Source organism: Ylistrum balloti, unplaced genomic scaffold, assembly GCF_031769215.1.
Source record: "Ylistrum balloti isolate Yb309-2 unplaced genomic scaffold, AGI_CSIRO_Ybal_v1 Utg370320, whole genome shotgun sequence".
Classification (NCBI taxonomy): Eukaryota; Metazoa; Mollusca; class Bivalvia; order Pectinida; family Pectinidae; genus Ylistrum; species Ylistrum balloti.
Genome location: NW_026782235.1, coordinates 804,913 through 819,094, shown reverse-complemented (window position 1 = coordinate 819,094; position 14,182 = coordinate 804,913). Strand labels below are relative to the sequence as shown.

At 34.7% G+C, this 14,182-nt stretch overlaps 1 protein-coding gene across 1 annotated transcript; it reads right to left on the bottom strand.

Annotated features, from left to right (window-relative positions):
* Positions 1–343: 343 nt before the first annotated feature.
* On the bottom strand, positions 344–8,813 carry LOC132553354 (uncharacterized). The gene is made up of 6 exons (XM_060217589.1): positions 8,664–8,813; positions 7,697–8,561; positions 6,887–6,908; positions 6,274–6,582; positions 4,533–4,829; positions 344–3,884 (listed from the first exon to the last, which is right to left on the bottom strand). Exons 1-6 carry the CDS (start codon positions 8,798–8,800, stop codon positions 3,865–3,867), a joined length of 1,650 nt encoding a protein of 549 aa, XP_060073572.1. The 5' UTR covers positions 8,801–8,813; the 3' UTR covers positions 344–3,864.
* Positions 8,814–14,182: the final 5,369 nt, after the last annotated feature.

The window sequence follows — 14,182 nt, the reverse complement described above, 5'->3', positions numbered from 1 at the left end:
TATGGACAAGCCACCATGGATAGGAAGCGTGGAACCCCGCACATGGGGTCACGTAGGTCATTGGTTCAAACGACTGAGCTGTCGCGGAGACTGTTTTCGACATTCTTGTATGGTTGTTGTCAATTAAGCTTAGCCTGCATCATTTAAAGAGGGTCAATTTAAGGCCGCTTAATTTTTTTTCAATGACATCGTCGAAGACTTTAATTGTTTGTTTGTTTTGTTGTTTACGATCCGTTTCTATACGTAAAAGTGCGTTTGGCGCGTCAAAGTGACGATGTTTTGAATAATTCTGAATGTTCACAAGTCTATTCTTTATAAGTTTAAACTTTATCTTTATTCGGAAAACTTGAACAAGTACATTTGTAAAGCATGTATACATGATTTGATTCGGAAGAGAATACTAACTTACAAAAATACTGAACCTTAGTCATTCTCTCCTGATAAATAGTACATTGCATGTGATTTATGGAAGACTGCTTTTATCTTATCTAGCATTTGGCGAGAATTTAAGACCGGTTTCCCCATCTATTCCTTAATTCTGGCAAATATTGTAAAAAAAAAACGAACATTTTCTCATCAAAGTTGAAGGCATTTCGGCATAATGTATCATCAGTGCAGATATTTTGACACCACGATCGATTTCAGACTGGTGCAGCTAATGAAAAACGCCACAATGTATATTTCTCCATTGACGTATTATATGATTTTCGATTTTTGGATAAATGACAATATACTATGTGTATATATAATATGTTGAGGAATTTTTAGTAACAGGAGTACAAATATTGGTAACACTACCTATTCAACAACAAACCAACAAAGGTGTCGCATTCTACATCTAGAGTTTACACGATACGTATCCATAATTTATTATATCACATAGACAATGTGAGAGCTTCAGGTTCACTTTGACCAGGACAGTATATTGTGGGAAAATTATCACAATATGAAAGCAGTCTATAAATCAACACTTTTACAGGTAATACAAAGCGTAGCCAAATCAACTACAATACAGTGCAACTTCCCCAAACCAATCCTTCTCAAAGATGATCACCTCTTGAAACCGATGACGTCCACTCTTTTTACAGTAATAAAAAAACTTCTCAATACCGATTGCTCTCAATTCCGAATACCAGACCAATTTTGTGTCCGAATTGTTTGAAATATACCAAAAATCACCTCTGAAAACAGGTCTTACTTGAACGATCAAGACCTTAGTTTCGACCATCGAACCGTGAAATTCTTGCGCCCCCGACGTGTACGCCTGTCCTGGGTAGACTTTAACTATAGTAATAACTAATTATAACAGCGAGCGTAACCAGCGCTTTATGGTATTGGATATGATAATTCAAAATCAACGAGCTGAAAACTTCGAAACCATTCAACTCCACGGAACTCTCTGTACATATTAGGTTAGTGCCCATGAAAACAGATAACCCTCTTCACAAATTTCGATTTTCTGGATCAGTGCTCTGAAACCGTTCAAGATAATTGCCCAAAACTTTTTTAAACTTATTAAGCTAATAATGTGTTTTGCTTTGGGGAGGTTCTCCATTTCAAAACTTTTTCTGTTACCATGGAAACCGATAGGTCAAATCACAAAGTTCAGTTTTTTTTTCAGTCCAGTTCTCATAAACCGTTATTCAAAACTTTGTACAGACATGAAGCTAGTACTCCAGTAGAAGTTCTCCATTTGAATATTTTGTATGGAACAATTAGAAATAACTCTTGTTAGTAAAATACAGTATATATGTGTTAGTTAAAAGTTACATATTGTATATACATAGTAAACCTGTAGTAAGAAAGCAAGATGTCACAGATAACAATTTGGACTGGAATATCACGTGATGCATAAATATCATACATAATATTGAATCAATTTAAACAGCTCCAGCCTTATACATATATATAATAGTGTAGCAAAGAAAAACAAAAAATGACATAAGAAAATACCAATAATATAAAAATGTGTGTTTACAAAGTTGACACAAAAAATACACTGGAGGATAAACAGTTAATTATGGGTTAAAATTTGATAGGTAAGACAATAGGATAATAATCTGCTAAAATATTGAATAGACTTAAAACAGTTCTTTAGATAATTTTATTATGAAATCTGTTCATCCATGCTCCATGAGGTGATTGCTGAAAGAACGTTTAAAGGAGGCAAAACGTGTTGCCGTCCTTACCTCATTCGGCAAATTGTTCCAGAGTTGGCTTCCTGCAACTACAAAATTATTCCCATAAAACTTGGAACGATGTTTAGGAATATGTAAAATATTGCTATGGCTTGATCTTGTACATCTGGTATGGAAATCAGACTTTTAGTCAAACTACATAAATAATCTGGAACAAGATGATGGACACATTTGTATACCATTGAACCTGTCCTGTAACGATAAAAATCAGCTAATGACAACCAGTTTAAAACACAAAACAAATCATCAGATGGAGTGTCATATGGTACATCTAAAATCACCCTTGTTGCCTGCTTTTGAGCCTTGTAAAGCATTTGTGACAGATTTTTGGACATCCGCTCCAGACTGTTGAACAATACAGGAAGTGGGGGAAAACACATGCATTAAAATATTTGATTCTAGCGTTCCTTGGAAAGTATTTCTTAATTCTTCTCAACAGACACAAACCTTTACTTAGTTTTCCTAATACATAGTTGACATTATCTTCCCAGCATAAACACTTATCAATTTTTACATCCAGTATTTTAGCAGACTGTACCTGGTCATGCTCTGTATTGTTTAAAGACAGATCTAAGACATAATCATTTCTATTATGTTTCTGCTTTGTGGTTATAACCATACAGTTTGTTTTGTCAGCATTAATAATCATTCTATTTTCCGTACACCAGTTTTCGACTGCATTAAGGTAACATTGTAATTTATTTTGGACATTTAAAATAGAAGAATCAGAAGCTGATAGAGTTGTGTCATCAACGTACATATCAGTTTTATACTGTATTTCTAAGGGAAGATCATTTATAAAAGTTAAAAATAAAAGAGGTCCCAATATCGATTCCTGAGGGACTCCATGAGTAATAATCAGGCTTTGGGACAATTCACCTGAAATACTTACTTTTTGTAGTCTATTGGTGAGATAAGGTTTAAACCAGCTCACCGCTAAATCATTGCACTGGTAGAGTTTCAACTTTTGGATTAAAACTGATCTACGCAGTCAAACGCTTTTCTAAAGTCTAAAAATATTTCCTTGATCAACTTCCTGTGTCCATGAGTTAACAATATTCAGTGAGGAAGTTTCACAGGAGTAATTTTTTCTAAAACCAGATTGAGAGGACACCAACAGGTTATTTGCACATAGATATTTGTAAAATTCACAGTGTACATGCCTCTCAAGAATCTTAGATAATGCATTTAAGACAGATATGGGTCTAAAATTGGACACATCTGATTTAGATCCACTTCTATGAATTGGTAAAACTTTTCCAATCACTAGGGAACTTACCAGACTTTTTAAGGAAATAGAAGCATAGCTAGTTTCATCACTTTCGTGATATATGCATTTCTTCGGCGTCAAATGTTTGACAAAACTTTTGAAAAATCCACCTCTTTGACATATAATGTTATCGTACACTGTGTTGTGAGCTTCGGATATCACAGTTACTTATATTGTGTACAGATATAGAACATAAAAAGTTTAAGGCAATCGGGTCACGACCGTAACTACACTCTAACATGTAGATACAAAAATGTCCGTCATTTCAGAACAGAAGCAGTTTCGGTATGGTTTGTAATTAAAGAGTTATGTTTGTGTCTTCGCTATGTTTTTGATAACGAATAGGTCATTCATTTACAATTCGAAGTCTTGTCTTCACTTCTAAGAACTTCAATCCTAGCCTGTTTCCATTTCATCTGGAATAAAAAAAAAGAATAAAAATGAAACATTTTAACGAGAGACACAAATAATTCAACAATGTTATAAGAAATAATAATTTTCGCTCTTTGTCAACAATTGTTTTCTACCTAAGGTAAGAAGTAAAATTAGAGAAAAAATCCCTTTTTAATGTTTTAATATAACTTTTCCTTGACCCTCAGATTTCGAAGTTTGAAAAAAAAACTAGAATTAATGAGTAGTTATTTGTACGAGTTACAAAAGCCATTGATAACATGAAACTAACGTCAAGTTTTAACAGCATTTTTTAAGGATATATATATATATATATATATGTAATAATAATAGACTTTATTTCTTTTACAACAATCGCAAGCACGTTTTCCCAACTTTTATTAATCACTCTTGTTGGCTCTGGTGGAAGCGCGCGAGGGATGGGAGGAAACCGGAGGACCCGGGAAAAACCAACGTGGTCGGGCAGATGACTCCATACCTTTTCACATCCATTCCTGGAATCGAAGCCTGCACGGTTAGGTGAAAGGCGAGTGCGCCACCCGACCACCCTACCATATATATGTCAATGCATAGATAAACATTAAAATGAAAACTATGCTCAAGAAAAATAAGACGTTACATTATATTTTGATGTCATTGCTATCCATCTTTACCCTGTCGCAGTCGAAGAAGATCCTCTGTCATAGCAACACGGTCCATGTCACATTCTTTGGCCGCGCAATATACACGGTTCAGCTGGGAGCAGACTCCGGATTGGGTACTCCAGCTTGAGAGCAAAGCAAAGGTAATATTCCGTATTCCATTTATCTCCGCCGTTGTACATTCGATCTCTTCAATCTCCAGGTCTAACTCGAGGAAGAAGATCAAAAAAGATAGACCAATTCTTTTCGTAACTGCCCTTATCTCCCTTTCAGTAAGAAGGCGTACTGACATATCCAATTGACATTCACCTTTCAAAAACAACAAGAAAAATACCAACATGTTGAAATCATCACTGTTCAAACTCTAATACAATACAACTAGTGTAATTTGTGCACAAAGAATATTCCTGAAAAAAGTACAAGGGGAATATGACCAGGTGTTCCAGAAGAATGCGCGTTTTAATACAATCTTTAATTGTTCGCTTGTTCATATTTCTCCATACTTTTATAAAATTTGAGTTTGGATTATAATGATGTAGACCTGTTCGTATTTTTTCATATATCGGTTAACGTAGAAAAAATATCAATATGTTCACAGAATCTAAATTCAAACTCGAACTCACTAAACTAGGACAAACTATTAACAAAAGGAGCAAAAGAAAGATTTAAACGAAATCATGTGCAAAACTACAGAAGAATAAAACAGAACGTTTCAGAAGGGTAACCGTCCTCTGTTTCACAGATGAAATCTGTCTTGTAAATTACGTTCAATCCAATTAATCAATATCAAGTTCCCAAATGAGAACAGGGTAAACAATAACGGAACCACCAGGTACACTAACAAGCACCAAGCACGGCTTCATAACTTATAAGGAGAATATTTGCCAATGAAATCATTAGGACGAGCGTAAAACTTCTCCAATATCTTCATCAGCCAAATGTAAGCAAAGTGAATAATTATTTCAATGTATCTATATCTATTGCTTATATTCTACAAAACTGACCATGAAATAACAGCCTTTAATGCAGTTAACTATTGATATAATACTGCACACTCAACCTCCGTCAACAAAACAACGATAAAATCAGACACTCTTTAACATTGATGATATACATTGAAATGTACTCTAGACTTATTTTCCAATATTGGCCTAAGAGTAATTTGTTTTAACATATTTGATTAATTCTAAATATTTAAAGACCATAAGTTCGTACCTGTAAGGTGTTTGATGTAAGTATGCATGTTGGTGTCGTTATAATCCTATATCCCATTATTTGCCATTTTTTATATTCATGAACCAGATGTCAGAAATGTATACGTTCATCAAATAGGTATGATTAATTTTTCTATGTCTAGTTGCATTCGGTTACTCAAATATGCAAATAAATCCGAAATTTATTTCAAAATTGGTTCTAGGATTTTAAGATAGAAACAAAGTTTACACCTAGTCTCTCGATATTACTAGAAAGTCACAGGAAGGCAGGAATGCTCATGTTTCTATCTTTAGTGTGACCTTGACACTTTGACCTTGACCGATAATGATCAGAATGCGACAGTGTCTAGAATGATGTCATGTATAAGGTTAACAGTGTATCTCCCCTTGTCATAGCAAAATCCTATTTCTTTCAAACATTAGAGAAAGATTAATAAAGTTCAGAGATGGAATAACAGTATTGGTTGCGTTTGAGTTTCAACCTTATATTTGATATTGAGGGGAAAAAGTCAAACATTAATTTTAACTGAAATATTTACCATCGTCTGGTGTATACATGGTTGATAGGGAATCCAATTCTTCACACAGCTCAATTGTGTTAAATTCTGCAAACTGCATTGCCTTGAGTATGTGTTCGAAGATAGCTCCTTGTCCTTGTCTGTTTCTCCATTTGACAAGCAAACGCGTTACGTAGCTCCTGTGGCAAACTTTGGGACAGGAAAGTTGCACAGCTTGCATGTCTTGGGTAGTTAGTCCGAGAGCAGTAAATAATACACAGAAGTCTGCCCCTATGTATTTTGCCACATGACTGAGTTCCTTTGGATTGAGTCTTTTCTTCAGCATTGCAACTAAAATGTTAGAAATATGCCAAGCGATATGTGTACAATGTATATATAAATTCTTAACCTCAAGCCAATATTCAGATATAACCTTTACATGAATTTATAGTTATAGTCATTTGATTATTTAAAAGCAAAAATACATAACTACGTTATCCCTATTCATCGCAAATTTATAACATTTAATGCCACTATCGTGTGTATTGTTATGGATCTATGATATTGACAATAGAAAAGTTCAACAAAACATTTGTTTAATTACGTTATTTGATAAACAATACAAATTTGATCATCTGTGAAAAAAGTAACTTACGATTTACTGGATCCTCTGCGGACTGCTTGAAGAAAATAAATTCATTACATTGAATGAGAAAAAAAAATCAAAAATAAATTTTAATTTTAATTCCGATTATTATGTAAATGTCGCCTATAAGTACAAAATCATCTTTTTGTATTTTTTTTTATTATTTCTTATTATTAGCCTTGATAAACTGATCAATTATTTGGATAGCATCCCCAACCTATGGTGTTTACATGTCGCAGGTGATTCGATATGCAAGACGCAAGTCGATGGAAACTATCCGGAAGGTTTATGGGTGTCAAAGTGATCTTATTGAGAAATACGGTGTATTCTGTTTCTGTGTGCGATGTGAAACTGGTCTTGTTTCGTACTCGTTTGATTGCCTCTTGGTCCCGTTGTTATATATTTTGTTCTCATTTCAGAATGTGATATTCATTACTTGGATTGACCAGTATTTGCTTAGCGGGTTTCGATGATTGATTAAAAGAAGCAGACGCTTACTCTTCCTGAATACCTGGTCTTATTCTGCTTGTGCTTTTGCAGAGATCTCCGTGTAGATCTTTCTTTTGTTTATATTTGGCATTGATTTTGTTGAATTTGATTCTGGATTATGAATACGTTGATATGCTGGTGTTTTCCTGTTGACAAAAATACAGCAACAGCGTTAAAGAACGAGAAAATGACTAGCGACCCTAACCATACAGAGTAGAATGAGTTGAAAATAATAGGAAATTAAAAATCAACAGAATCGGATGAAACAACTGAGAACAGATAGAAAATAGATTAAATATGTAAACAGAAATCAGTAGTTTTGTTACTTACTGCTATTGGAGTACTAAACCAGACTGCCCAGCCGGGGTCGACCATGTCGCAGTGATCAGTATTACGTGATACGGTAAGAGGTAACTTGCCAGGAATCACGTAATAGGAACTATCAAGGCAATATTCAAATGAGTCGACGAGGTGCTGTAGCTGGTTTGTGATGAAGGCATTGTTCAACAGAGATGCCAGGACATTCTTTGCGTGGAAACCCTCACCTGGGTTCACTGTTGTTTCCTTCTCTGTAAATAGAGTTACTTTGACAATATTGTCGTCACAATGGATAATCATATTCCAGCGTGGATTTAGACGGAAACAGCCAAATCCCCTTTGAAGACAATATGAAGGATCCATCCCCTGTATTTCAGCAACCTGAAAACTGTGGATGCAGGATGCGAGTAATTTGTCGTAGATGGGAGAGGAGACAAATGCATCCCGAAAAACAAACGACAATGTTGAGGATTTTGTTGCCTTGGGATTCTCAATGATGTGTCGTAGCTTCTCAGGTTCTGCGTTTGGAAGGATGCAGGGCACTAGGAAAACATCCTCAACTGTCTGGCCATCTTTAGTCAATGGACGAGTAAGAAGTTCTAGTCGTTCCATATAAAATACAAGTACATCCTCGTGTGCAGAAAACTTGTCGTTTTCATTGCCTTGTTTTAAAAGTAACCTGACCAATTTCATAGGTATTTCCCCTGTCTTTTCGTAACGTTCCAGCATGTCGGACGTCTCCGTAGTGCTACGGTTGGCGTTTTTTACGGTAATGATCAATCGAAAACATCTTACTAGCCATGTAGGGTCAGTAACAACCTTGCTTGTCGTATCATCAGTAGCCAGGTATATCACTATACCAGTGCGGTGTAAATAGCTGAAAAAGTAAATGTATCAAATTCACATACAAGTTGATAGAAATTCCAGGTTCTACAGCATTGGTAAGATATTGAAGATATGACGTTTGCAATTAATATACCTCAAGCAATCCTTGACACAATTCTCCTTGTCAGTGACATCAAATTCAAGGTTCTCGGCGATTTTGCAAACTTCCTGAAAAGTCAGAACTTTGACATTGTGAAGTTTCTTCAGCATGATTTCTCTTTCGATTGCCATCCAGGCCAATGGTACCGGAGTATGCCAGTGGGATTGGCGCGGTGCAGCATCCCTGACAGCTTTCCATAACTTCTCGACTGTCTGAGAACTCATGTTTACACCATCTACAGGAAAGAAATTCACGACGTTCCTTTCCACGATTCCGACCAGTTCGGAATTCTCTACGATATCCTGATATATTCTATTGGCCAGTTCATGTTTTTCGTTGTCCCTCTACAATTCAAAGAACCGAAGATCAGACTTCATAAATTGCTTTGCTTATCGTATGTGTACAAATGTATGCATTTGTGGTGTGTCATATCCATAATATCTTAATTGATATCAGAACAACCAACAAAGATGAAATGTATTTGATGCAGTTTTGATTTAGAAGTATAAATATGTTCAGATACAAGACAAAATTCGCACATTACTAGTAATTCATCATTGTATATAAAGTTGTTTCAAGAGGAAATGTTCAGAATATTATAGGTAAGGTTAACTGGTCAATGTGACATGAATGAAGGTATACATGATTCTATAAATGTGAATGAATGATGGATGGTTAATAAACGAACGAATGAAGGAAATTAATTGAATATGAATAATATAAATATATATTGAACTTCTATATACCTATGTCATTGCCTATTAAGTCTTTAAGCATTGGTCTGTTGGTCTTTGTAGGTATATGTGATTTTTTTCAATTCGTGATATGAATTATAAACATTTGAATCTACCAACCTGTCCTGGCAGCTTGTCAAGGAATGTGCCAATGAGAATCACAGGTGGAGTGCTACTCCCCCGATAAGAACCAAGATTGTCGATGGATTTCAGCCAAAATGTTACTCGTGCTGAAAATAAATCATGCGTCTTGAAACATGCCGTTGAAAGCAATCAATTAATGCATAAAATAAAGTTTCACATATACATGTACTTTTGAACAAAAAAGATTTTTTGTGTAAAGGTAAATTTATGTAAGAAAAAATAAACATTTAATTCTTGATGTCCGACATACCACGCATACGTCCTGTCGGGTCCTTGCATTCGGTCAGGTTGAAAACGAGAAAATACACCGCATCACCGGTAATAAATAAATGGTTAGTGTTCAGGAACAACTGAAAATATAATTATATCAATTTATGTTTTAATGATTGCTTCGTTATTCATTTTCCTTCCTACTATGGCCATCTCTACAAACTGGAAATTCGCTTCAGTGTAAACATTTTTTAACATGACTGACCAAATCAAACAATCATTACACAATGCTACATAAAATTGTCAGAATTTATTTTGATATCAAACACTGATTTGATGGTAAAACCTAAGACCGCTAATACAATACAATGATGGGCTAATCAGAGTTATAACATATAATTTAATGTTCATCATTTGTATTAAAATAGGAGTTAGTATGTTAATCATTAAAATAATTCTTCAAATCATTGAAATAATTATTCAATTGTAATAGTAATATATACATCCAAATAAGTCCAAAACGCATCAAGGGAAAGAAAATTTTCGAACGAAAGTGAAAATTATCATTACACCTAAAAATACTACTTACCTCTTCGCCACCAAAGTCCCACATTGACACAGACGCTTCATTCACATCCTGGAAAAGGTGCTTTGATCTTACATCCATCTCGGCAAAATATTTAAAAGCTTTCCTTTGTTGTATATCATCAAACTATATGAAAGTGCACAAAATAGAAAGAGTTAAAAACCAACATTGATTCTTTATTTTCGCTTTCAAAATGCGTTTATGTTGAAAATGAAAAACGTTTAATTTATTCATCCGTTATTACAAATCTAAAAACTGTATACCTCTTCTCCCCAGGTGCGTCGGCTGGCATATTGAATAATGTCTTTCTCAAGGAGAATCCCAATTTTAAACGGCACATGATGTTATCTGTCTAATGCTTGGTGTTCTACAGAAACTCTACCTTGTCATATTGCATACGAAATGGTCAAATGAAGACAACTTGTTTTCTGAACGTATAAACTTTTGGAAATATTTACAATTACAATTTTAATGGTTTGGTAGCACCATCAAACCGTGGGAAAGTAGAAGGTAACTGGAAATATTTTGAAACACACAGCTTAATCTTTTATAAAACAATCTTGATTCTTGATCATCAACATCCATAAACATATAAATATTCTTTACCTCGTCTCCACTCAAACTCAAAATAGAATCAGGTGTTTCTTCAATACCCTGGAAACGACGCTTTGATTTAGCTTCCATTTTTGGCTGCTCATGGCTGGTATCGGTCATATTTTGCAGGTGTAATGAATCAAACGCTTTCTCAATCTTTATGATATCATCATGATCATCATACTATACAAAGAGATTTGAAATATTTTGAAATAAATGTGCACACAAACAGTTTAATATCAATCAATCTGTTCCTTGTTCCCAGAGACTTCTTCTAAATATATAATGGTATCATTAGCACGATTTACATTACTAATTTTGTGAAACAATGTGTATGTGTGGTTGAACAACAATCATTTTAGCAGAAAGCATACATGAGTCTTCAATGACTAGAGAGAGAATTTGAATGATTAGCTTTCGTTTTAACCGTTGAAGCATTCTTTAGAAACTTGACAAATTATCAGTTTTGAATTAATTGTTATTTGGATTTATTTCAATATTCACATCTGTTATAAGCTTAGCTTTCTGTGATTATGAGCAACTTCAGATGTGTCGGCTAGCTTATAGATTAATGAATTAATTTTTCACAAGTAGGATTCAAAGGTGAAGATGTATTATTTTACCTGCTGAGGGATGGGTTTTCTACGGGTACTCAGTCCTCTATTTTTGGTTAAGAAATCTACCAAAGGTACTTCTTCTTGTTCATATGATGTGCCATCCTCATTCTCTCTAGTGGCGTCGTTCGCTGGCAATTCAGTTACGGTGAGTGGCAGATAAAACTTCGATCCATCTACAATAGTTTGCATGACACATACAAAAAGTGGCAGAAAATCAAAAAGGTCATTAAATCGATACCATCATAAACAAGTCTAATGTCGGAAGGTAATGACCTTTGTACTAATTTTATTTTAAATCTGTAATATTGGGAAAAGATCATGTTATACAATTGACCTTCTATTGTGAATGTTTCGTTTCTAACATCTGTGTTCCCAAAACTTGGGGGTTTAATATCGGTTCAAGTATCAAGGACTTGTTCCCAATAAGATGTTTTCCCCCGAAGATGCCGCCAGCTAGAAGATAATCTCTTGATACAGGGTTTTGAAAGACGTAGTTAAATCAAGATTATGACAAAGTTGATGGCTAACGCCACAATATCTAGGAAATGCTTTACTTCCTTGTGCAACATGAAACTGAACGTGTTTTAAACTCGTTGGTGATCTAATTATTGTTAATATTTTTCAATTTTCAGAACGTGACATTACTTACTTGTTTTGACCACGGTACACATGAAGGGTATAGGTGATGAAGCAGAAAACGCACACCCTTCCGGAGCAAGTGGTTTAATTATCGGTGTATTTTGTCCATAATTTTACAAAAGCCACACAAAAATAAAACATTTAAATGCAATTAAAGTATTAGATGCAGCATAACCTTATATAGGTCTCAGTGGAAATCATTCGTTTATTCATATCTTGTCCTCTTTTTTGAGGTTTTGACTTCGAACTGATTCTCTACTGTCTGTACTTCCATGATGTTTGTGACAACGAGAGGACGTAATCCTTATAAACTATTAAGTACCTTAATACAGTGTAATACCTGTATCGTATCCTCTGATATCGATTCGAAAGAACCTTACCATATGCCTGTATCATGGTACTTACTTTTGCCATCTTCGTCGTCATCGTCGCGGTCGTCAAAATCTAGTCCTTTCAAAATAGAAGCAAGTGTTTCTTCAATACCCTGGAAACGACGCTTTGATTTAGCTTCCATTTTTGGCTGCTCATGGCTGGTATCGGTCATATTTTGCAGGTGTAATGAATCAAACGCTTTCTCAATCTTTATGATATCATCATGATCATCATACTATACAAAGAGATTTGAAATATTTTGAAATAAATGTGCACACAAACAGTTTAATATCAATCAATCTGTTCCTTGTTCCCAGAGACTTCTTCTAAATATATAATGGTATCATTAGCACGATTTACATTACTAATTTTCTGAAACAATGTGTATGTGTGATTGAACAACAATCATTTTAGCAGAAAACATACATGAGTGTTCAATGACTAGAGAGATAATTTGAATGATTAGCTTTCGTTTTAACCGTTGAAGCATTCTTTAGAAACTTGACAAATCATCAGTTTTGAAATAATTGTTATTTGGATTTATTTCAATATTCACACCTGTTATAAGCTTAGCTTTCTGTGATTATGAGCAACTTCAGATGTGTCGGCTAGCTTATAGATTAATGAATGAATTTTTCACAAGTAGGATTCAAAGGTGAAGATGTATTATTTTACCTGCTGAGGGATGGGTTTTCTACGGGTACTCAGTCCTCTATTTTTGGTTAAGGAATCTACCAAAGGTACTTCTTCTTGTTCATATGATGTGCCATCCTTATTCTCTCTAGTGGCGTCGTTCGCTGGCAATTCAGTTACGGTGAGTGGCAGATAAAACTTCGATCCATCTACAATAGTTTGCATGACACATACAAAAAGTGGCAGAAAATCAAAAAGGTCATTAAATCGATACCATCATAAACAAGTCTAATGTCGGAAGGTAATGACCTTTGTACTAATTTTATTTTAAATCTGTAATATTGGGAAAAGATCATGTTATACAATTGACCTTCTATTGTGAATGTTTCGTTTCTAACATCTGTGTTCCCAAAACTTGGGGGTTTAATATCGGTTCAAGTATCAAGGACTTGTTCCCAATAAGATGTTTTCCCCCGAAGATGCCGCCAGCTAGAAGATAATCTCTTGATACAGGGTTTTGAAAGACGTAGTTAAATCAAGATTATGACAAAGTTGATGGCTAACGCCACAATATCTAGGAAATGCTTTACTTCCTTGTGCAACATGAAACTGAACGTGTTTTAAACTCGTTGGTGATCTAATTATTGTTAATATTTTTCAAGTTTGAGAACGTGACGTTACCTACTTGTTTTGACCACGATAAACATGAAGGGTATAGTTGATGAAGCAGAAAACGCACACCCTTCCGGAGCAAGTGGTTTAATTATCGGTGTATTTTGTCCATAATTTTACAAAAGCCACACAAAAATAAAACATTTAAATGCAATTAAAGTATTAGATGCAGCATAACCTTATATAGGTCTCAGTGGAAATCATTCGTTTATTCATATCTTGTCCTCTTTTTTGAGGTTTTGACTTCGAACTGATTCTCTACTGTCTGTACTTCCATGATGTTTGTGACAACGAGAGGACGTAATCCTTATA